Here is a 25,610-nt window from a genome sequence, read left to right as displayed (position 1 = left end):
AGAAATGAAGCAGGGCTTTGAAACCCAGACGGCCTTCCTGCCTTTGCCTCAAGGTTGTCATCACGGCCCTGCTTCGGGGCCGAGAAGGTGGAGAGGGAGTTGAGAGCCATGGGGCAGGGTGGGGGATGGAGGGAAGGAGGCAGGGCCTCTGTGAAGGCAGCACAAACATATGCTGGAGAGGTATGGTCTGCAGGATGCCTTTGTTCCCTCCTTTGCCCCCCCCCCCCCCCATGGTTTGCAGGGCCCACAGAGACAATTAAAGGTGGTTGTGGCTCAAGACTATGCAGGGCAGCAAGGTCTTTAAATCATAATCCTAGGAGCAGTGGGCACAGGAACCTACTACAGCGAGGAGTTAGTTCCTTAAAAAGAAATGGATCAGTTCTGTGGAAGCTGGGACCAGGGTGTGTATCCTTGTGCAGAAGGGGTGGAGCAGGAGGGAGCAGGGAAGGGACCCAGAGAGGAGGGCCCAGTTGTGTGTGTGGCGGGGAGGTCTAATAACAGGAAAGGTGTGGGTTTAGGGTATCCAGGAGTTAAAGGGCCAGAGGTAAAGGAGTCAGGAGCTTGCCAAAGAAAACATTTGCTTCCTGTTTTGGCCCCAAGGCCATTCTCCAGTTATTAGGGAAGGGCACAGCCAGGGTCATAGATTTCCAGCTCTTTGCTCTGAGATCCCTGCTGGGGTTACACCTCCCTTAGCCATCAAGCGGTTTTCCTCACAGGCTGGGACCTTATTTGCTCTCAGGTTGCATTTCTTCACAAGAGTAGCTGGCAGTGTGGGTAGACATCATCATCAATACGGTGGGGTTTGCTTGCGTTTACAGAGCATTTAGACTTTATTTGCTGGGTACCATGCTCAATGCCTCATTTAATCCCCAACACATCCCCGTTAGTAGGTACTATACTGTTAGCCCTCACTTTTACGTGGAAATGGGTATGGAAAAGTCCAACAACTTCCTCAAAGTCATCGTGGAGCTGGGTGTCAAACTCGGGGCCTTTCCTGCAGTTTGCGAGTCTAACCTGCACTTCTGGTCATCAGGCACATCGTCTTTCCTGGCCCACGGTGAGCTGGCTGCTGAAATCCCACAACCAGGGTTATGCACAAAGGCATTTACATGGGCATACTTGACATTCCCAAATACCAAATGAATTTTAACAAGCTTTTATATAAAATGACTTTTATTGCAATTTAAAAAGAACAAAGACAATTTGATAAGTGCCTTTAATTACAATGTACCTGCTATTTACATGTAATTATACTTTTATACATAGCTTGAATAAGGTTCATTACATGTAAACTATAAGATATTACAAGTTAAACTCCAGCTTTTGGGGAACATTCAGAATAGAAATACTATGGGCAGAAGCACACAGAAAACAAATACAAATTTTAGTTCCTTACGTACCATTACTAGGTGAATAATCAAGATTTGGCCACAGAAGAGAATTTTAATTGTGTGTTGAATTAAACTTATTCTTAACATGACTAACAGTATTGCTATTATTTAAACCCTAAACATAATAACTGGATCATTAAAAACAACACAACTTTAATTTATATAGCACCTTTCTTCCAGAGATCAAAGCATTTGTATTTATATTATCTTATTTGTCCCCATAACATCCATGAGGTAGGCAATGGTTGGTATCATTATCCCCATTTTGTACATGGAGAAACTGAGGCACAGAGTAGTTAAATTATTTGTTCAAGGTCACACAGTAAAATTGATGCTGGAACAGGGACCACAGAGCTGTGAGCTCATCTCTAAATCCAATGCTTCTCTTTAATATGTCCTCTCTTTAATAATTCAATACCTCAATTCACTTTTCCAAGAAAAAAAATGCATTTTTTTCTCCCATAAAAATTGTTGAAAAACTATACTATACGCAAGAAACAAGCTCTCTGGGGCAGATGATAGGCTGATGCCATACTCTTTTACTGAAGTCTTTTTGTTGGCTTTTTTTTTTTTTTTTTTAAAATGAGGAGTTTCTATTCCCAGTTACAACAATTAGGTCTTTAGATGAAACCTATCTGAAAGGATGTATCTAGTTACCTGCAAATTACAGCTCTGGTAGCCATATTATGCTATTTACAAACCAGGCTTGTTCCTGAGTTTACAAAGAAGATATCTAAAAGTAATTTAAATCACTGAAGTCATCTTTTTCATTTCTACATATACATTTAGAGTGTGCTCCTTAAGCAACTCAGAGTGGGAGACAGGGAGCTGGGAAAATACATTTCCCAGAGACACATACAAACCGAGACGTAAGGGGTGGGAAGTCCAGCCCATGTCACTTAGTTACAATTTTATGTAGTTGGTACTCAGAAAAAATTTTTTAAATGTCGAAATCTGAGACATAAAGGACTTCTCAAATGCTTGTGGACTTGTACATAAAATTCAGCTTGTCTGGCATTTCCCACAAGCTTCTCCCTAAGAGGCCGGCCCGGATAACAGTGCTGCCACATTGCCGGACGCCAGGAGGTGGTCATAGAGTCGCCCCTTGGAATTGTTTCTAGCATGGCTCCAGAGAAAACAAACAAACAAACAAAAAAACCCATATATTCAAAAAGTAAGTGCAAAAAGAAAAAAAAAAAAAAGCTTACAAGATAGGTCACGAACATCATCTCAGATTCATTATGGGCTTTCCATTAAAAACATAAAAATGTGTCCGGACGCCTGGGTGGCTCAGCTGGTTAAGCGGCTGCCTTCAGCTCAGGTCATGATCCCAGCATCCTGGGATCCAGTGCCGGATCGTGCTCCTTGCTCAGAGGGAGCCTGCTTCTCCCTCTGCCTCTGCCTGCCACTCTGTCTGCTTGTGCTCACTCTCGCTCCTCTCTCTCTCTCTGACAAATAAATAAAATCTTTAAAAAAACCAAAAACATAAAAATGTGTCAAAGGAATATTCAGAGACAGTGTGGCTTTTGGTTTTAGCCCCTTAACCTAGAGAAGGACATGGCTGTCTTTCAGGGAAGCCTTTACTACCTAAATGGGATCCAAAATTAAATTTTTTTTCTCCTTCAGCTTAAGAAAGGAAAAAGAAAGTTTGTTTTAAACTCATAGTTTCCAGCTTGTTGAGTTAAGCAAAACAAAACCAAGCCAGACTTTACAGTAAAACAGTTCTGAACTGTAGGCTCCAGGGGCCAACACTGGTCTCTCTTTTAGCCTGAATTTCTTGTAAGGGTGTCTAACTGGTAAACTAGGTGAACTTTTAAAAATTTAAAAATTAAATCTGTAAAGAGAATGAGCAAATATGAGTTCTGTTAACTGGCGGGGTGGGGGGTGGAATTACACTCTAGAATACCCATCCAAATAATTAACTATGACTAAGAGTGACGTTTAAAAGAACTAAACATATCCTGGATCCTTAGCTATATAAAAGTGACAGCCTCCCCCTCCCCCGCCCCCACCTCTGTATCACCCTTCCACCTAGGTGAGTGCTTAAAAGAGATCTGGTTTCTCACTTCAAACATCAGTTTCCCTACAAATGGCCAGATTATCTTCAATATTTGGTAACTCCACAGCTAAATGCTCGAATATGTTTTGTTTCCTTGACACCTAGGGAAGTATATCAAACTGGTTACAACTAACATAATTCAGAAGCACTCTTTCCGGAGGGGGAGAGGATATAGTGGCCAAATGGTTAAAAAATGTTACACTGTTTATAAGTGATGAATTTTTACAAGGAAGCGGTGTTTTTCCTCAAAAAACCAAAAAAAAAACAAAAAAAACAAAAACCATCCTCCTACTTTACAGTTAAGTATGGGTCTATTATTACCAGGATTTAACTTCACTTGAACTTAGGAGACACAGGGCAGTCTCAATACATCGTGGGGGACGGTGAACTTACCCCATTGGAGTGTGGTGCTGATTTCCCTGCAACCATGAGTTTGAGTCCTCATTAGAACTTTCTAAGTTCTGTTCCATGGTCCCCTAGTGCTAACCATCCTCATGAAGGAGGTGGATTAAGAATGGGGATGGTTTAGCAAAGCCCATAACAAACAATACCCAGCATCTGCTTCCCTAGGTGGACCTGTGGCCTTGTCTCAGCAGCCTGTGACTCAGGAAAACACGAGTTGGGCAGAGCGGTTTGCTCCCTGGATGGTGGGGGGGGGAATGGTTCTATGCTGGAAGGCAGGAGGATCTATGATCTGAAGATTGTGTCCCTATGGGAAAAGATGTGTTGGGAAGTCCTACCAATAGCAGAGAGCGGCTGGGGTCAGGGAGAGAACAGGGCTGGTGCTGCACCACGTGGCAGGAGGAACCAAAGTGAGATCGGAGGAAGGAGTGGCTTTGTCCCTGTGCTGCAGACCTGCTCCTTAAAAGGACCAGAGTAAGGCAGGGGAGAACATTCCAAGATGTTTAAAAATTCCCAGTATTGGAAACAATTTCCCCACTCTTTTGTGAATTGGACAGTTAGACCATGACAAAGACATGTCAAAGACATGTTTGAGATAATGTGTCAAAATGCCACAGTCTTGAATGATTTTTGAGCAAAAGGAGCACTTTGAAACTGATCAGGACCACCTAAGAGGTAATAGGTCACTTTTTTGAGAAACTATTTTTATGAGGAAAAAATGCATGAACAATGAAATGCAAATTCCTATTTGTTTATCTATATTTCAGACTTTCCCTGAAAGCATGAGGTGCATCAATAATACATGATGTTTACAAGGTAACATTAAACTGTTGCCAATCTAACACACAGAAGTTTGCAGAATGATCATTTATCAGCCTTTATAATCCATTATATAAGGTGATCTGAGACAACCAGAGTACAACACATTTTTAAAAAATACCCATAGCATAAGTGGTGAGCAAAGAAAAATCTGATTTAAATGCATTAAGATAAGTGATTACCAAACTGAATGCTTACAAGATTGCCTTTTTAATAAAAATCATGGCATTAAGAGAAATCTGAACTACTATTTCTTAGTTCAATAAAGAACCACCTAGGAAAACAGTGAATACTTTATAACTAGCAGAGACCGGCTGTAAACAGACTTAGAAATGAGAAGCAGGGGGAAAAAAACACTTACAAATATTTGTTCTCTTCTGGACCATGGCTTTTAAAAATTTACTTTCATAATTTCAGATGAAGACTAATTTAGCTTGTTTTCTGTACTGATCTCTTTAAGTCAGACACTTTCTATGTGTGTTCAGCTTGTCCAATGGCACTGTCAAGAATGATGTTAAGAAAAGATACAACACAGAGCAAGAAAATACTACCACAGGACAAGGAATATAGATTTCACTGCCAAAAAAAAAAAAAAAAAAAGCCATATTTGATATTTAGACACATGTTCCTATTTTTCACATCAGTCACTTATTAACAGCAAACATTACACTTTAACTTTCCTCAATTACACAGTACAATAAGCCTGTCAAGACGGTGCCTCCAGCAACCCAGAGGAAGCTGGCGGGGGACCAGAAGCCAACACTTGCAGAAGAATGGCATCACTCGATCACACGGGCTTATAGGAACTAGTACAAGGAGCACTGAAAAAAAATGTCATTTACTCATTTACAAAATCCTACTGGAGTCTTGAGCTGCGGCTCCGTGATGATCCCGTTCCCACCGCCGAGCTGGGCTCCGTCCGTAACACTACCTCGGCGCTTGTTGGCTCTGCGCTAACCTCTTGCTAAACTCTCCAGAGAGCGAAAGAAAATGCAGCCTTGTGAGAACAGGCTCTGCTTCTGCCACCCAGTGGGGGTCACCTTGCTGGGCTCCATCCTGGCTCACGTGGCTCTTGGTGCTTTCTGCCAGATCTCTTCTCCACATGATCTCTGAGAAGGATGCCTGTTTACATTTCCTCCTGTCATGTGGAATATGTAATGAGCCACACATATAAGAAAACTATTTTAAAATGCCACTGTTCTTCAGCTAAGAGAATTATGGATGCAATTTAGAATCTGAATTTATTAACTAGAAAAATGATATGAGGTAACTTAGGAAGGTTTTCTTGTAATTACTAAGTGAAAACTATTGGATAACTTTTTTTCTCTTCTGCTTTTATGACAATAGTCATCACATTAATAGGGTAGACATTCCAAATACATATTAGGATGTATCCTCACTAGTCAGGCACCAGAACTTTATATATGTATATGTGTGTATATGTAAATATATATGTATAGTGTACATACACACACATACACAGTTTGTTACTGGTTAAAGTAAATAAATGCTCTAATTAGAAAAATGAAAGTCTAATACAAGAACTAGATCTAGTGACATCCTGAGATTAAATGTTAGTTTTTTGTGTGGACTACCTATTGTTAGCACTCCATTAAAATTAACTCTTAGATTTTGAGGACAGATAAATCTGTAATTAGCTTTTTCACTACAAAGGACAGCAGTACTTTCAAAAGCTTTAATAGACCTAATGTTGTAATTTAGTTCAGGGCCGGAAAAAAAATTTATGTAGCCCACATATTAGCAAAAATTGCTTTCTTCTAGAATTTAAAATTTCCTCAAACATTTCCCATAAAACAGGTCATACCTTCCTGCTGACTGCATTTGAGAAACCGTAAAAGCAGCATAAAAAATTCTTCTAAAACTTCAAAATACCTGACTAAATAGCAAAGATTCTACTTTTAGGCAAGATGAGTTTATAATTCTGACTTATAAACAAACAAAAAAAATTTCCTAAAGCTTATTTTATTTGTGAGATTTCACATAACCTAAATGATAACTACAAATAATATAGATGTCAAGTTGAATAGTAAAAAAAAAAATTATAATTATCTTTCATACATTTAAACTGTAACATTTAGCCGAACATGAAACTTTTTTCAAGAAACCACAGGCTTTTGTCCAACCCAAAGACTAGCACAGATTTTCAATGAATAAAGTAAAAAGTGATGAAATTTATGAAATGCTGTACTATCAGGTCAAAACCACGATGATACATCAATGAAAATGCTTCAGTAAGGTACCTAGCAGTCTCAAGAGCAGAGCCAGCTCCTGAAGTTTACTCTGCTTCTCCCTCCCTCAACCCTCATGGATTGTGCTATTACTTTTTCTTTTAGGATTTGTACTGGAGGGCCTTCTAGTTTCTTCTAAAATATACTTATAATACTTTAAATTGCAACTTATTCTTAGCACAGATCCTAACTCAAGAGAGAGATTTCAGTGCATATTTTATGGCTATATTGCATAGCCTTTATTTCAGAACTTCTGGGGGAAATTCTGATAATGATGTTTCAAGATGATATGACTATTTATAAAGAACTTTTTTCTCTAGAAATGATTTTACACTTTAGAGATCATATCCACTTCCCTGGCAATAAGTAAAGACATTATGAAATACAGGAAAACCTTTGAGTGGTCAGGCGCTCATAAAGGACATTATTGCAGGAAGCACAATACTAGGTATGCCATGAGACACGGCCATCACCAGGAGCTAAAGAAACACCATGGTGTAGAGATTGTGGGGTCAAACTCATCAATCCTAAGTAAGCAAAGAAAATCACCAGGCAAACACAGTGCTTATGAAAGATACGAATTTAGAAAGTGAGGACCTTGGCACCTTCCTGATAACCTTTCCCCCAATCCAAGCATATTCTGCCATTTCCTTCTAGTCCGTGATGACTGTGCTTAGGCTCGTGAGGTCTTCATGGGAGAGACCAGGCTGACTGCAAAATAATGACAACCGAGCAGTTTACCCTGGCAAAGCTCACTTCTCGATTGCAGAAATGAATTGCAGGCAGTCACAGAACCAAGCCTTGAATGCAGGGGACGGGAAGGACACGCCAGTGGTCCCTACTGTCCGCAAGATGCTTCACCCTCCAGCTGCATCCTTTGTCATAGGAGTGAAAACAGTGAGGTTATTCAGTCTGAAAAGCCAGAGATGTCACAGCAGTACAGAATAACTGCCTCTTTTTTCAATCAGCGTAAGCAAGGGCTCCTTGCTGTAGCCACTTCGCATAAGAGCAGGGTCCTTTCTCAAATGAAAAGTGAACAAGTTTCCCAATGTTGGCCTTACAAAATCTACAGAGATGACTAAATTCCAACCAGGCTGAGCTCTTAATTGGAGTTATCTCAGCCACTGATTTTTGTAAAATGAAGGGGAAGAAAAAAATCCCAATAGGCAATTTGCATTTGCAAGCACTGGATTGGAAAATCCACCACTGTAAATTTTCTTAAAAATGTAACTAAATTTTACTGGAATTATAATACCTTCATGAGGTTAATGCAGCCATCCCTAGTCATATTTCATTCTTCCATTTTTTTTTTTTTACCATTTCAAATATTTCAGTATTGCCCACCACAAATCACGGAAAATGGTCATTTATGTCCATTCCACTTATTTCTGTAGTGAGCCAGATGACTTTGACCAGGGCTCCAAGTACCATTTGAAAAGTCAAGTCTTTAAAAACCTTCAATATTTTAAACACTTGATTAGAAAACAGATAACAACTACATGTAATTATCTAGCTTATGTGCTTTATGGTGTTTTTTCAGAATGAGAGTATAAATCATTGTACATAAAATCAAAATAGTTAATATACATTTTTTCTGGCACTTTCTAGAAATTAGGCATTAAACATAAAACATCTTATAAATTTATATAACAAAAATAAATGTTTACATTTTAATTTTCGATAGATTACCTTAGGGTAGCAGTTAACTTATGAAATCTCACACTGTTGGTGTGGCAGCAGGGGTCATCAGAAATACACATTCAAGTCCACAGCCCTTCAGAGACGGACGCCATGGCTGCCGTCCAGATATGTGGTCTGTGTCCCAACATAGAGATTAAGGCTCTCTGTTTCAGAGGAATGAGCTCTGGGCTGAAACAAGTATAGAAGTACCACAATATTCATTGAAAATACTGAAAAGGCTCTGAAGAGTTTCAAATACTGGGTGGGTAGGGGGTGAAGGAGGGGAACCGCTTTGACTAGAAAAATAAAATAAAGCATCTAAAAATGACTTCAAGTACTTCGAGAGAGGCTGCTGATGTAGAGTGCCCAAATCAGGAGGCAGGGAGGTGTCAGGAGCTCAGCAGGCAGCCCCAGTCCTGCCCACTGGGTGGGGGTTCTTGTTCTCCCAAGTGCGGCTCTCAGAAGAGCACCAGGCACCGGACAGTAACCAGCGACTGCAGTTTCTTACATCTTGAAACCCCAAAGTTGAAGGCAAAGGCCAAGCCTTGTGGGAGAATTTTCTTGGAATGAACCATTAGAAGTCAGACGATTTCAAGGGGGAAGAAAGCCATACATTTAAATGTGAGGAGCAGACCACAAAAAAGGGAAGAAAGGAAGAAAAACCTGGCAGTATCTTGGGCAGTTGGAATCGTGGTTCTTGATGGACGCAGTTCTTCCTTGCAGTTCGGCTTTCCTCACTCACCGGGTGAACCCACAGACAGCTGGGGTCTTTCCAGAAGGTGAGGGTACATGAGGGAGATGTGCTTGGGTGGGCCCTGGGGCCCGCTCGGGGGCAGTCCCGGTACGTACCTCACTGTTTCCAGACCCGGGAAACAGTCTCCATGTGTTCAGTTGTCATCGGCTTACTGGAGCAGCACGCAGAGAAGGGGTTGCTTTCGCTTCTTGTCCTCCGCAGAAGAAATGCCCCTAGCCGACCGGCATACGTTGTGCGGGCTTGTCTTCCTGCTTGCTAGAGCCTGGTGATATCGCGGCATTGCTGCAAGTCCCCAATGCTCTCATAGTCATTCTCTTTTGGGAAAAGGCCACGCTGGCCATTGGTCTCTGGGGTGGACTTGTCTTCCTCTCTGTTTAGAGTTTGTATTGCTTCGTAATCAGGCTCCAGATCCTCACTGGGTCTTGCTGCTGGTGGAAGCGTGCTGATGCTGTTTGGAGTTTTCTCGAAGTCTTTAACAGTAGCATAGAGATCATTACAGGAAGAGGGGGATCTCTGAGTAGCTCCTTGGACGGAGGTGTGGCTGGACTCTGGTGCTTTGAGAGTCTGTCCTGATTTATTCCCTGACTGTCCGGGTTTATTTACTGAGGAATACATGGCTGAGATCTAGAAAACAAAGGGTAAATGAAATAAGCTTCAAGTTTGACTCTCCCTGCAAGCTAGATATTTAGCACTATAGGCATGTGTGTGTCCCTTGAAGGTTGCTTTTTGTTTTTTTTTTTCTTTGGCCAGTTTTCCCCTCCAGCTTTAGTGAGATATCACTGATATATAACTTATGTATGTTTAAGGCATACAACATGATAACTTGATAGATACTGTAAAATGATTACCACAAAGGTTAGTTAACACCTTCATTGCCATAATTACCATTTTTTTGTGTGTGTGGTGATAACATGTAAGATCCACTCTTTCAGCTTTCGAGTACAACAGTATACTTTTAATTATAGGAACCATGCTCTATATTAGAGCCTCGGAACTTATTCAGGCTATAGCTGGGAGTTCGTACCCTCTAAGGTATCCCTGTTTCCCCTACTCCCCAACCCCTGGCAACCACCATTCTATTTGCTATTTCTATGGTTTGGCTTTTTCAGATTCCACATGTAGGTGAGAACATACAGTATTTGTGTTTCTCTGTCTGACTTTTTTTTACTTGGAATAATGATCTCAAGGTCTCTCCAAGTTGTCACAAAAGGCAGAATTTCCTTCTTTTCCACGACTGAATAATATTCTTGTGTGTGTGTGTGTGTGTGTGTGTGTGTACACCTCACATTTTCTTTATTCATTCACTGGCTGATGAACACTTAGGTTGTTTCCATGTCTTGGCTATTGTGAATAATGCTGCAAAAACATGAGGGTGAAAATACGTCTTCAAGACAGTTTTCATTTCATTCAGATATAAACCCCGAAGTGGATTCTTCGTTACCTGTACTGATCCTGGAGTATACTTCTAGAGAACAATTATATATAATATCTTCCACTTTGCAAGTAGACCAGCCATATTGGCATAACTCCTTGAACACCAGGTTCTCTGGGTCTTCTGAGGGGCAGGCATGAGGAGAGCAGGAGGAACAGGAAGTTCAAGAGGTCCTTGGGACCTCACTACAGTATCATGTTTTATTTGATTTCTATTATCAGAATGCTATTTCATCTGAAAAAAAATGCTCTACTGCTTTGAAAAAAGGGCAGAAAACATGTTAGATGAATGGTTCTCAAAATGTGGGCTTCAAACTGGCAGCACCAGAATCTGGGAATTTATTAGAAAGCTAAGGGCTCCATCCCAGAAAGCAATGAATCAGAAATGCTGGGGCATGGGGCCCCACAGGCCCACTAAAGTGTGAGAACCACTGAGTTAGACTATCTGACCCACTCTTTCTGCATGAAAGCAGTCTGAAAAGTAGGTCCTGGATTCTGGTTGGCAATACACATGTATCTATAAAAGCTTCATTTTCCATTAATTTTCAACTTCATTGCATATTACTGGTTAAGTAGACATTTACAGATGGGCTAAGTTTTCTTCAGTGGGAAAAATTCATTCTTATTTGCAACCAGCCAACTCAGAAATGAAATTTGGAGACAGTTAACGTAGAGGGCATTCTTTCCTGTGGGAAGATTGGGCTACTTTCCAGGCATACCTACTCAGTCTCCCTCATATACCCCATATAACCTCTACTATCAAGAGGGATTTAAGTTTTGTTGGTAATCATAGATTAAACATACTGATTAAGAGATTTTTTAAGAGTTTTTTTTTTTTTTTGAGGGTTATTATTTTACTGTTAGAAATCATGCTTGGAAATAAGTGGAAATATCCTTCATTACCTATATTTATCTTGGCCATAATGATTGATTAATTCAAACACCCAGGAAATAAATGAACATGCCTGTTGACAGATGCTTGGCTTCCCAAGTGCGGAGAGAGATTTTCTTGCTTTCACATATCTCACATACTGTGGATGAAGTTTCCAGCTGGCCTCAAAAGCTTCTCAAGACAGGCCTGCCGCATGCTAACTGGTCATTTGCATGAGAACTTTTCACTGCAGTCTGGGGGCTGTGTTTTGCCAGGCCTTGACAATCCAAATATTCGGAGCCAGAGAAATCATCTTTGGGAAGCGCTTGCCATGTTGCTCTGACCCTTCTAATGAATATTAAATTGACATTCTTACTCAAAATCTCACTGAGAAACTCAAAATCTTAGAGATTTTAGTGGGAAGAATTACTCTTGAAATAAAGATTTATAATTTCTTTGAAGTTAGGAAGAATTAAGGTACATCATCTGCTTTTCCTAGCATGGTACAAATATCTTAATATCTAAAAGGTGGTCTGAGCCGAAAATGTGGCTAGATTATCACAGATGAGGATGAAGAGGGGAGGCAGCGAGCTCACCTTGGGGGGAGCATCGAGGCTGAACACACACGCACCTGTACTGTAACACTGGGACTGGCCTCTGAGCTTCTCTCCCCAATGCTCTTCCCCATAATGCGTGCCATAAATGCCCCTACTCTTTGAAATTACTTGGGTCTTCTTGGTCTTTATATTCTTTTTAGAAAGTTAAAGGCTCTTTCATTAATTTGGAACCCGTATTATTTCTGGGCAGGAACCTACTCTGCAGAGGATGTCGTAAATTTTAACGCTTATGAAAGATTCTCAAGTCTTCTAATGTTCTGTTTGAGTATTTGCCTTCAAGGACTATTACCTTCTGTTTTGTCGGGAGTAAATTTTGTTCCTTTCAAGCCCCCTTGCTATTTGGCTTCATAACTTTTCTCTCTTAAATCTTTCATCTTTATTATTCTGGCTGTAAATTGTTATTATGTTCTCCTAAATTACTCTCTACCTTTTCCCCATTTCTCTTTCTATAAGCAGCCCTTTCCCCATCATTCTGTTAAACTGGGATAAGAGTACTGAAAACTCAGATCTCAGTTTCAGTCTGGACTAACATTCGATTACATTAATACAGAAATAAGTGACTTCCATAATTATTTTTTCTAAAACATCTTCCAAAAATGACTGTATGTGAATCATAGTTCTTGAATCTATGTTAAAAATTCATCAGTGTGTCTAGGTCCTATTTTCTAAAACCACAAACAATGTAAGATTAGAAGAAAAGTAATTTAAAGTTTTACGTAGCCTCAACGTATCTTAGAGGCCTGGTTTCCAGAGCTCTCATCTATTCTACTTCCTTGTCCGGTGGGGGAGGGCTGTGGAGCAGTGTGGTCCAGAGAAGGCTGGAAGAAGGCAAAGGAGCCGCCACAGGCTGGCAGGAGGCTGCGCTGCCTTAGTGAGGGGAGGGGCGGGCCCTGTGTGCACGGAGAGCGCGGTGTGGGAAAGAAACCAGGGACGCTGGCTACTGACTGAGTGTGAGGACAGTGAGGAAATGGGGTGGGAAGGACGATGTCCAGGGTTCTGGCTTATAAGGCCAGGTGGCTAGATGGCAGATCCATTCCCGGGGGCAGGAAACACAGAAGCATGTGGGCAGCATTGCCTGTGGACAGCTTGTCTGATCTTTGAACTTCCAATGTGGGATCGTAGTCTATTTCCTATTTTAATACTCTTTGCTAAGTGTGATGGTAAGAGGGGATGTACCTGCATACGCAGATCATTTTTCTACATGTACCAAATTTACCATACTAGGAATTCTAGGCAGAAGCTATATATAGCCAGATAAATTAAGGTGTTCAGCTCTCTGAGCCTAGCTTGACTGTGTGTGTGTGTGTGTGTGTGTGTGTGTGTGTGTGTATACTAGATTGTGTAAGTTTAATGGTTCACTGAAAAGTTTAACCAGTGAATATTTAGCCCTGGTACTTGGGAGACCAGAGTCCTCTCCTGTTGGCTGCTATGTCTGACTGTCCAGCCAGCCTGGAATTGGACTTCCTGGAATTACCTGCTCTGGGCTCCAAAATTCCTCATTAAAACCTTCCTCCTCCATCTCCTAGACTGGATTAAATTCCCTATACCCACCTGTTCAATTTCCTGTATTTTCCAGCCCATGATTAATTTCCTTCAAAGGTGGCCTTCTTGATTTGCTCACTAACACTTTCAATCATAAATTTCTCTCTTCTCATCCTACTTTCTCCCCTCCTCTATTTTTTTTTCTGATGCTTCTTTCCTACTCAGTTTCTTTTACTTAGGTGACCTGTTTATCCTTTCTTCCTTCATGTCTTACCCTCTGCCACTCACTCTCTGAACCATTATAAAGCCAACATACCCAAACCCTGATCTCCAGACATATGCCGAAGAGAGTATTTTAGCTTTTTTGGAGAAGGTAACATGATAGTCATTTATGCAAGGAGAGAAACTCTTTAGAGCTCTTGTGGTTATTTAGAAAAAGCAACAAAACTCACCTCTTCTTCTGTGAGAGTTGGGTCCTCTTCCCGGGACTTGTACGACAATGAACTAAATCTCTGTTAAAATAAACACAAACCAAGGGAAGGTATAGTTTGAGGTCAATAATCCATCCTTTCTTTCGCATATGTTGTGACACATCTATCTATAAAAATGTTTTTTAGGGAAGAAATGTTTCTACAAAGAAATATGTCGAGCAACTGAAGATAAACACTTAATAAAAAGTCTGTGTGATGTTGTTCAATACCCAGTAGTATTAAATACCCAGTGCTCTTCCTGATCACTGGTGAATTCAACCCTCCCGTGAGGCCTTAATGCTGCTCCCTGTCATACCACACCTGCTCATACACCCAGTCCCTGCTCTCCTAGCTGTCCACTTCCCACTTTTTCCTCTCTCCCCAAACTCCCAACACCTTCTCACCCATCCTTAGTCTTAGCTGGTGACCCTGAGAAAACTGAAGAAATCAGAAGACATGTCCATGAACTTGTACTCACCTGCCCCCATTGCTGCATTCATGAGTTTTCCTTCCTCCCCGTCACCAAAGAACTCTCCAAGCCCCTCTTTAAGGTGACCCCCTCCTCTCATGCAGGAGATCCTGGCCCTCCCCATCTACTCAGGAATATGTGCTCCAGCAAGTCTCCCATTTTGTTTATACCATCAGCTATTCCCTCGCTATGAAATCATTCCCACCACCTGAAACCATGTTGATCTTTCTGTTTCTAAACACAAAACAACCCTTCCTCCAGTTCCATCTATTGCCTCGTCCCTTTATAGCAAAACCTCCTAAAAGAGTTGTCTGAAGAAATTGCTCAAGTAATTTTTTTCTTCCTATTCTCTCTCTAAACCCATTTCAGTCAAGTTTCTCCCTCTGACACTCCAAGGACACCAATATCCACCGTGTAACCAATGGGACGGTTAATCCTAGCCCGTACTTTCTGATCCACTGCTGTGTTTCCCATAGTGGCCACTCCTCTGTCCCTGCACCTTCTTCACTTGGCTTCCAGGACATTGAACTTCCCTGTTTTTCTTTCCTATTTTGGTGTCCTCTGCTGGTTCCTTTTCCTTCCCAGGCCTGTGCCCTGGGAACTCTTCTAGATGCCATTGACACTCATTCGATGACCACATTCAGTGTCACAGCTTTAGGAAAAACTTTCTTGCTGAGGACTTCCAAGTGTACAAATGCAGCCCAGGCCCTTTCTCCTCAGGCTGCTCATTCGTCCAGCTGCTCTCCGCTGCTTCCACTCAGGCATCCAGCAGGTGTCCAAAACAGAACATGTCTAGCACTGAATACCCAGTCTTCTCCCAGAACTTGCCTGCCTGTAGTCTTCCTCTTCATTCCAGTTAAGGGTGATTCCATCTTTCCAAAGGCTCAGGCCGAACCTGGGACTCATCATGATTTTTTCTTTCTTTCATTACATGTCTGGTCCACCAGCAGAACTCCTGGCTCTCGTTTAGCGTCTCCCATTACTGCCCTGTTCCATATGGTTTGTGAGAATCCCCACCTGACTGGTCTCCTTTCTCCTACCCTTGACACTTGAATTTGACACTACAGTCGGGGCGATCTTTTCCAAATCTAAGAATAATCCATTCTTCTGCTCAAGATTTTCTAACGACCCCCTTTTAATTCAGATTTTGAACACAGGCCACACAGGATTGGGCCCTTGGTTACCTTTCTCTCTATCACTCTTCTCCGGCTACACCTGTGCCCTCCTCTTCCCTGGGTGGGCCGTGCAAGCTCCAGCCTCAGCGCCTCGCACTGCCCCTTCCCTGCTCCACCTGCTCTTCCCCGACTTTCCCGTCTCCTTGAACATTTCAATCAGATGCCACTTTCACAGCAGGTGTCCCCTTACCACCTACTCACAGCTGTACTCCCACTCTACTTTCCTCGTCCTCCTTATTCTAATTTTTCCCTGTAAACCTTAAAACCTTCTAAAATACCATATACTTTACTTATGTGTCTATTTATGTCTCTCTCTCCCCACTAAAGTGTAAGCTCCACTGGGGCAGGAATTTTTGTTCATTTGTATGTTTTGGTGACCAGTGTATTCTCAGCACCCGGAAGATTGTGTGGCACATAGTTGGTGCTCACTAAAATCTTCTTGTGCATGAATGAAAAAAATGAATGAATATTAAATATTTCAAGTTCCCTGAATTGCTTAAAATTAGGATTGTTTATAATGGAGATGATGAGTTATTCATTCTTGTATTACTGTAGAAAAGTAATCTGATTCCCAGATGGATAGTTTCAGATTCTAATGTGATATCTGGAGAATTGTTTACCGGTGGTGGTTAGATAATTGACCTTCTTATCTTTCAAGTGCTTTTAAGTAAAAAAGCCTTAATTGCTTCAGGCACAATTTATATGAAGGTCCAAATGTTAGGCTGCATTTTTGCATTTCATGACTAGGTTCATAAACACCTATATTGAGGCTCTCAGCAGCTGATTTCATGGGTAATAGGAAAGTCGAAATGCATTCAGAGAATACTGTGAAGAATGACTTCCGTGGTATGACCTCTATAACCAGAGTCAGGATTCACCTTTTGATCATGAACTCCAGATCCTTTTTAAGGCTACTATTGACTGACCTACTTGTCCTTCCTACCAAAACCTGAGATGAGAGAACCTTGCTTTTTCCTGTGTAGAGAAAAGAAATTATATTGTAGTTGGCTAAGAAGACTGGGCATAGTTAAATTCCAAGGAGATATTTACAACAGAAGATGTGAATTTCAGGCTGTTGTGGCCTGGTTCGCAGAAAGAGAGAAGGCTTGGCCATTGTTTTATTTATTTATTTATATTTTATTAAAAAAAATTTTTTTTTAAAGATTTTATTCATTTATTTGACAGACAGAGATCACAAGTAGGCAGAGAGGCAGGTAGAGAGAGGAGGAAGCAGGCTCCCTGCTGAGCAGAGAGAGCCCGATGTGGGACTTGATCCCAGAACCCTGAGATCATGACCTGAGCCGAAGGCAGAGGCTTTAACCCACTGAGCCACCCAGGTGCCCCGGCTCAGCCATTGTTAATACATTTCAAAGCTTTGTTGAATATCTAAACTTAAGAGTTAAGGCTACTATGGAAAGAACCTAGATGTCCATTAACAGATGAATGAATAAAGAGGTGGTGTGTGTATACACACACACACACACAAATACACACACAATGGAATACTATGCAGCCATCAAAAACCCGAAATCCATTTGCAATGATGTGGATGGAACTAGAGGGTATTATGCTAAGTGAAGGAAGTCAGTCAGAGAAAGACAATTATCATATGATCTCCCTGATATGAGGAATTTGAGAGGTGAGGCGGGAGGCTGTGGGGGGCGGGGAGGGAAAAAATGAAACAAAATGGGACTGGGGAGGGAGACAAACCATAAGAGACTCTTAATCTCAGGAAACAAACTGAGGGTTGCTAGGGGGTGAAGGGGGTAAGGAGAGGATGGCGGGGTGATGGACACTGGGGATGGTATGTGCTATGGTGAGCGCTGTGAATTGTGCAGACTGATGATTCACAGGCCTGTACCCCTGAAACAATGCATTATATGTTAATAAAAAAAATTTGAATGGATGCCTATGGGAGGAGGGCAGTGAGATTGGGAATGGTGGATGAAGGGGAAAAAACAAGAAAATAAACATATTTTTCGTCCCGGAGGGTAAAGATCACCCTGCTGCTTGAGGCAGCAACGAGCAGAAGGGGTAACTTTGTGGCCAAGAGTCTAGTCTCCATTCAATTCCTGATCTTCAAAATGAAGAAAATAATATTTGATCCCAGTTAAACATGATGTAAAAACTGGAAAATATCCAAGTTAGGTGCCAACAGAGAAATATTTTACAAGCATGAGTTTTCAGTATTTTACTATTTGGAGGGGGGAATAAGTCAAACACAGCTTACGCTAAAACAGCTTTCATCATTCAGCGAACCTGAAAGTGTTTGTATATATTTCCCAGAACGATGTGCCAGTAAAAGCCCCAGGAGGAGCTCGATGCCTAATCATGACAATAGCACCAGAAAGAAAACCACGGGAGCTCACCTTGTTGGTTTCGCTGGTCCCCTCTGCGGCTCCCTCCTCCGCTGTCTTGCTCTCTTCCTTCTCCTGAAGGTTTTCATTCTCATCCAGAAGTTTAACAGGGACAGGTGGTGGGGCCTCCTCTTCCAAGTCACATGAATTTCTGAGAACAGTCTCTGCGTTAACGCTCTGTCGACACTTTTTGTTTCTGTCCACGGAGGCATACTCAGCAAAGTCCGCCTCGGGGGCTTGGGGCCCCGGAAGCTCTTTCAAAGCGGAAGTCGACTTTGACCTGCTGCTGTGGCCTTTCCCTGGGTTCACGGCTGCTGCCACCTCTTTTATTTCTTTCACAGTTTCATACAAGCAGTCCTCCACCATATTCTCTTGGGAGGAACTATCCTTGAGCACTTCATACGGCCCTTCCGTCCCCAGGCCCGGGTCCCCGTCCACGCTCCTCGCGTTGAGCATCGTGTCCACTGCGCTGTCAGGAGGAATTCTAGGCAGTTCCCGGCTTTGGTGACACTTTGGCTTCCCCGTGCTGTCCTGGGAGTCCAGCAGATCCGAAGCTGAGGTCTGGACCTCCTCGTAATGTTGCATGCAGGTCAGAGTACTGTCTTCTGAAAGGACTGAAGCAGCAAAAGTATTAAAAACGGAAAAAGACTATGCCTTAAATAATTATTGCAGTGAACTGGGGTAATGCAAAGTCAAGTTAAATCAAGGTGCTTGTTTTTTATTTGACTCTACACTGCAAACTGTAGACGATATGATTGTTGATTTTTCAACCACAGCTGAAACTAGGGCCAGCTATTTTACATCTTTCCAATACAATGTTTAATAAACTGTCTTAGCTATAAATTGGGTTCACACTTTCATTGCTCCTTGGTGGGATTCTTGTAGGCAGTGTGTCTAATGTGACCAGAGGTCTGACTCTGTGAGAGGCTGGGCACCAAAGGTGGGGGGCACACATGGTGGCCGCCTTCCATTTGGAGGGAATAATTGGTAGCCATCCACTTTTCAGTGGCCACTTTTGTTTGGCAGACATGGTGGAAACAGTGGGGTAAAAGGTACCCTCACCCGCAAGTACAAAGGGACGGTACACCCGTGGCTCTTTAAAGGTCTTCCTTCTGTCTTGCTGCCCCTTTCCCTACCATTTCCACCCCAAATTAGAAAATCAAATGTGAAATTCTTAGATTTCCACAGATATGCACTGTGTGAAGCCATTCAGTCATCCCTCTGTCAAATGCTTTTGAGTGCCTATGACCTGCCAGAGACCGTTAAAGCACATCGTCATCACCATCATATGTCATACATCAACAAAGCCTAGCCCCACTCTTCTGACACTTAACATGGCAGCGAACAAGTTCTTAAAGGACTGTCGCTCCATTTTATAGTCTTTATATAGACGTTTAAAAAGTATAAGTACAGATGTATAAATGTGTACTTAAATATCGATATTCATGCATATATTTCTTATATACTTTTTATATAACATACGGTCCTTACATATTATGTATAGTCCTTATATGCGTGTGTATGTGTGTGTTTATGACTTATGAGTTTTAATCTTTGTTTTTACTGACTAGACCGGGGTTCTGTAAGGCCCCTGGAGCCCGGGCCCGTGTCTAGCACAGTGCTAGGCAATGCGGTGTGTGTACCCCAGCATCACAGAGGTGCAGATGAACGACCCGCTGAGCCTGAGATGGGAGAGCAGCCCGAGTTACCCAGGGGGGCCCAGTGTAATGATGAGGGTCCTTTGAAGTGACAGGAGGCGGGAGAGTTGGAGGGAGATGGGGAGATAGAGGGAAAGGCTAGGAATCAAGAAATGCTGACGGCCTCAAGAAGCTGAAATAGGTAAGGAAATGGATTCACCCCAGAGCCTTCGGGAGGAAATGGAGCTCTGCTGGTACCCTGACTTTGGGCGCTGAGTTAATTCATTTCTGTTGTTCTAAGGCTCTGAGTTTGTGGTAATTGGTTGAAGCAGCAACATGCCACTGTTTCTTCATGCATAAGCTGTAACAAGGGCTATCTTACAGGGAGTAATAATACTATTAATAACAATAATCTTACCGGGATGAGTTAGTATACAAATCTTAGAGCAATGGCACAGAGAAGCCAATGAATCAATATTAGCTTTTCATCCAAATGAGCTTATTTGTGCTGAAACCGGTAGGAATACTAAGAGTGAGCAAGAACACACTGCCTAGTTTTTGAGCTGCATATTCTGAAATGACTCATTTCTCAGGAGACGAGGCCTGCGTGGAAAGCCAGTATCTTTGCGGAACTTACTGTCACCATTGGTGAGTATCCCGTTCTGCTCGCTGCTGGCAGGCGCGTCTGTGGCCAGGCTAGTAACCGAACGGCTGAACATCTCCTTATCCGAAGCCTGCAAAGCAAACACCACATGGATCAGACCTTAGGCAGAGGACAGTCGCCATGGCTTTTCCTCCAAATTAAAACAGCAACAACAGAAACCCAGATCCACTCAAACTTAAGTGCTACCTAGCAGATCTGAGCTGCTCAGCTGAACTCGCCACACTGGGAATGCTCTGCAGCTATCAGGCGCTCACGGCTATTGCACCAGCTCAGGCACGGACCACATCCATCAGGGTGTGGAGCTTACTAGACAGAGTGGTCCTGGACTCTTCAGCACCTTGGGAATCTTCCAAGACCATCTGCAGAGCTTTCTGCCCAGTGCTCTACAAGTGGGCTACAGGTGGGACCTAAGGGATCAATCCCTTTAGCTCAAGGTGAAAAGGGGACCAAGACTCCCGTGCTGGTCAGCAGGGACTCTGCAGACAGCAGGCTCATCGCTGTGCCACAGGGGCTGCGAGATGCTGTTCTTAGCAGAAACGTGCCCTCTGAAGGAAAGATGGGAAGAGACTGCAGCCTGGCGGAAGGGGATAACGTCGCTGATGTCTGCCAAGTCTCTGCATCAGGGTTCACAAGAACACCGTATGTTAAAGAGCAGGTCTGCAAATCTTTCTTGTTGTCACAGAGTCAGGATGCCTGGAGGGAAGAACGGCACTGACCGTTTTCCTGCCGGGCTCGAATGTGGGGATATTACATGGAATGAGATGCGGCAGCCGGAATCACTGCTAATGGGACCTGTTCCCACATCCTACTCGCAGAAGACACAGCATGTGTGGCCCAGGAGGCCACAGCTGGGTCATGTTCCCGGAGTCCACATGGAAACTTCTTATATAAGCAGCCCCAGAAGCTTGGCCAGTTGGCTTCATAAATTCTCTGACTTCTTAACTGGGGACCAAATAATAATAATAATAATAATAGCAAACAGCTCACACTGTGTCATGGACCCTTCCTGCGAGTCTGCTGCTCCTGAGTGAAGAGTGCCCCGAACTTAGGTTCTCATAGCAGACTCTCATAGCACAGAAGGGTCCCGCCTGGACAGGAGTCAGAGGGGTGGTGGAGGGGGAAGGCCCCCATTCTGGCTCCTAACAGCATCCCAACCCATCTCTGCTGAAGTAGCATAATGGGTTCTAGCCACCACGTCTAATCTCAGCTTCCATGACAGACATCCTGCAGGGGAGCCCGGAGTGAGCCTCCCTCTCTCTCGGTAGCCCCAGGCACAGACTCCAGGGCACTCGGACTGTTTGAAACTAGGATTTAGCTGTGGCTGCTCTAGGGCTCAGGGGGGAGCCTGGATGTAGAAGAGCTGGGATTGGGGGCGGGGTTGTTGTTGGTGGTGAAGCTGTCCGCAGGGGCTTCTTTGGGCTAAATGGCGAGTCTGCAAGTTGAACAAGATTTAGAAGCTGAGAGAGAAGCTCTTACAGGGAGCCGGGTGGACAAGCAATATGCGTGAGCTCGCACACCACTGCCCCTGTGCACATGTGCACTCCTGAGCTCTTTCTCTCATGCACACCCGTGTGAGAAGAGGCTGTGGGGTTGTGAAGGCTGTGGTGCGTGAGCATCTCCGTCTTCCTTTCACCTGCCTGCCACCATCTTCCCTCACACCCAGGGCTGCTCTTGACCTGGGGTGGATGAGCAGGCACTGGGGGTCTATCACGGGGGCGCTCAGGCGGGAGCATCCAGCAGAACCACACGGTGGGGGGCTTGCTAACAGTTCCCTGGGCCCCGCGCCAGCAGCACAGGCCACTCCCTGAGAACTGCTGCTCGGGAAGGACACAGGATGGACAGGCCCTCCCCCCTGAGCCCCAGAAGAGCCACCACTAAATCCTAGCCTCAAATAGTCCTGAGGCATGGGGACTCCTGCCCTAACCTCACCTGGCACCTGGCACTGAGGAGCAGAGGGGGTGGCAGAGAAGCTCGGCTCCTGGGACCTGCATGTGGGAGGAGCAATAGTAGGGCCCGCCCTACCCCCAACACCGCCAGAGCAGCAGTCTGTGGGAACAGAGGCATGGGGTGCAGCTGAGAAATGGGTTGACAGATGGGAAAAGGGTAAAGGGTCCTGGGTGCTGAGAACCCAGGACAGCAGTGGGTGTGGTATGTGTGCCCAGAGAAGGAAGCTAGGAAACCCCAGGGGCTTCCAGCTGCTGGGGATACAAGAGTCCTGCCCCTCTGTAGGGCGGGGAGACCAGTAGTGAGAACCGTCCTGGGGAAGCTCTGCCCCGTCTGCCTGCTCCATGTTCACACCCTCTCCCCCAAAGCAGTTTTTCCCTGATCTTGAGAAATCCAGGGATTGGAAACACTTCTGTTTTCACACTGCCATGGGCTCAAGCAAGACGGATGCCATCAGCCCTGCCAGTATGGGGGTGGCCCGGTCCCCAGCTGCTAGAGTGGCTCAGTCAGGTGAGGGCATGACCCTGAGTGGAGAGAACATGGCAGGACCAGGAGGCTCACCCTGCTCCTCACCAGGGGGGATCTGAGGGGCTTGACCAGGCCCCATAAGAAAGGAGGATGGCGGAAACCCATCTGGGTCATATACAGGATGAGGTCATGTTGGAGTCCTTCTAATGGGGAAGCTTGCACAGAAACATGCAGAGCGGAGAGACCACATGGAGAGACACAGGGAGAGCAGCACATGACAGCGACGGCACCGAGGAGTGGCAAAGACCGCCCGCAAACTGCCAAAGCTACAGAACGGCCTGGAACACATTCACCCTCCAAGCTCTCTGAAGAACCAGCCCGTGGACACCTAGATCACCAGTTTTAGCCTCCAGGACTCCAAGACAGTCCATGTGTTACTTAAGCCCCAGAGGCTGTGGTCCTTTGTTACACAGATGCAGCAAACGGGTACGAGGCTGGAGCTGGGCAGAGGCGGCCCTGCGGTCGCAGGTAGGCTGGAGCTCTCGAAGGCTCTCTCTGGCAGCAGCACGAGTGCATCCATTTTAGAAACTCTCCCAGCCAATCTGGCTAATTGCACAGGCCTCTAGCCACGCTGAGTAAGAATCCTACAGAGAGAGGGTACCGCCTAGGCAGCCAGCAAACTCTGGCTGGGTTCTCTCCCTCAGTTTCCTTCAGCTTGGCAGCTCATGGGCACAGTGCTCAGATAAGCGGCTGAGGTATTAAAGCACACACAGACATGTGCACATGGGCTCACCACGTTCATCAGGTTCTCATGGTCCCCACTCTGCTGCCTCGGCTTCTTCTCTCTGAAATGGAAAAACCAAACATTGCTGTAATGTCAAACATGCCATCTAACATCAAACATACACTCCCCTTTCTATCCTAATATTTATCAACATTTAAATCTCTCTTTAAGATCCTGGTTTATTTTGCCAAGGAAGCAAAATCTGGACAGGGACTCCATCACTCCTTTGCAGGCATCAGGGTCTGAGGGGGGGTCAAGTCTCAGCATGAGACTGGTCATCTCTCTGGGTCTCCCTCTTCTCCCAGATTAGAAAATACAAGTTTACAACAGGAGGACTAGGCACGTTCATATCTAGAATACTATAAATGATTGTGCTTTTTTTTAAACAAAATCCAGACAGTTCTCTACTCTTCATTTGTCTTAACTCAGGATCTTTGCTAAGTTGACTGCACACTGCCATGGGACTGGAAAAATAATGAAAGAAAATACAAATTTTGGCACGTCGGGAAGGATACATGCTCTCGGGATGAGTCACATGTACTTCCAGTCTATGGAAAAGTCCATCGAATAAAAATAGAATTTATTTTTACTCAGGACAGTTTAAAGAAAGCCAGCAGTACTAGAGACTACATTCCCCCCATATGTACAGGGCAACAGTGACACCTAGTGGGACTGTAAATAATTACAGACAGGTCCTCCCACGTCCAGGGGAGCAAACTCTTCTGTAGGCTACGTTCCTGATCGGACTCAGACCAAACTGTAGAGCCCCAGGTCCAAACTGGGCAGGGATTAGGAGGCTACTTGGTTCAGAGAATCAGACTTCCCCCCTCTTGACAGAGACCTCAGGGTCTCTCCTGAAGTCACTGGGAGGAGTGTTTGGCAGAGGGCTGGCTGGTCTATACCTATCCACGCGGAGGCTGTCAACATCCTAACAGTGTCTGAGCACCTGGGAAATCACTCCCCATTAGAAAGAACTTTACTCCTAAACAAAGATCTCTTTTGGGAGAATACAGACATTTTATATGAGGGAGACATGGAGAGGTGGAGGAGAAGAAGCTTAATTCTGAAAAAAAAAAGACAAGATGATTATTTCTCATAACAGTTCATCTCTCCCATAGGAAAATTAATCTGTTTCTTAAGAAACAGTAGTTCTAGATTACCAATCTTTAATAAAATGATCCTTTCAAATCATGTAACAGCAATAATTCTCAGTAACTCTCAAGGGGCAGCAAAAAAAGTACCTTTAAGACACATCAGTCTTAAGATTTTCAAATGCGCATAGATGGCAAAAGACAGCATACAGTTTAACAAGGATGTGCTCAGAAGAGGGGCAAGAATTGCATTCTGGGAAGTTTCATACATGAGGCTTCTTCCAGTTGCTCCTCAGCAAAATCAGATACAGATTTTCATTCAACCTCAAAAAAACGTCCTGGGATGCTCTGCAGCAGAGAGGTCAATTTTAACACAGGGATTTCTGTGAATGCTTGTGGAGTGGGATTCCTACATGCTTTTCAGGTGTAGAATCTTCTGGGTACAGGGAACGGATTATTTTAGGGGTCCACTGGATACCCCTTGGCTCTCACCTGTCACAACTGGAGCACAGAAAAATCAGGAAGCCGATGAGGAAGAAAGCAGCAACAGCGGCCAAACTGCCCCACAGGACGACCTGCACTTGCCCACTGCTCAGCACGCTCCCCGGGGGGCCCATGGTGGGTGCGCGAAGTGGCACACGCTGATGGAGTCTGTCAGTCCTTCAGACGGGGAACATAGGCATGGGGTGCTTCGTCTTCCTGCAGAGAGAATGGTGTGTTCTGAAAACAACTTCTCACTGAAGTAACAGAGTCTTGTAATGCATACGTGTCGGGAGAGAGGCTTTGAGCAGAGTCA

At 43.9% G+C, this 25,610-nt stretch overlaps 1 protein-coding gene across 3 annotated transcripts in view; it reads right to left on the bottom strand.

Moving 5' to 3' along the window:
• Positions 1-1,152: 1,152 nt before the first annotated feature.
• The window catches only part of PAG1 (phosphoprotein membrane anchor with glycosphingolipid microdomains 1), a 142,568-nt gene continuing 118,110 nt past the window's right edge, over positions 1,153-25,610 (bottom strand). For 2 of the 3 annotated variants that reach the window (XM_059166144.1, XM_059166146.1), the window contains 6 exons: positions 25,307-25,513; positions 23,733-23,784; positions 20,501-20,597; positions 18,239-18,840; positions 14,208-14,267; positions 1,153-9,978 (listed from right to left, as the gene is read on the bottom strand). In XM_059166144.1, the coding sequence (XP_059022127.1) occupies positions 9,610-9,978; positions 14,208-14,267; positions 18,239-18,840; positions 20,501-20,597; positions 23,733-23,784; positions 25,307-25,431 (1,305 nt within the window). In that variant the 5' untranslated portion in view covers positions 25,432-25,513 and the 3' untranslated portion in view covers positions 1,153-9,609. The remainder of the gene's footprint in view (positions 9,979-14,207; positions 14,268-18,238; positions 18,841-20,500; positions 20,598-23,732; positions 23,785-25,306; positions 25,514-25,610) is intronic. The other variant, XR_009351696.1, reaches the window with a different exon arrangement.

This window comes from Mustela lutreola, chromosome 3 (genome assembly GCF_030435805.1).
Source record: "Mustela lutreola isolate mMusLut2 chromosome 3, mMusLut2.pri, whole genome shotgun sequence".
Lineage (NCBI taxonomy): Eukaryota > Metazoa > Chordata > Mammalia > Carnivora > Mustelidae > Mustela > Mustela lutreola.
Note: the sequence above shows the minus strand (reverse complement) of the source record. Positions and strands in the feature narration are given on the sequence as shown.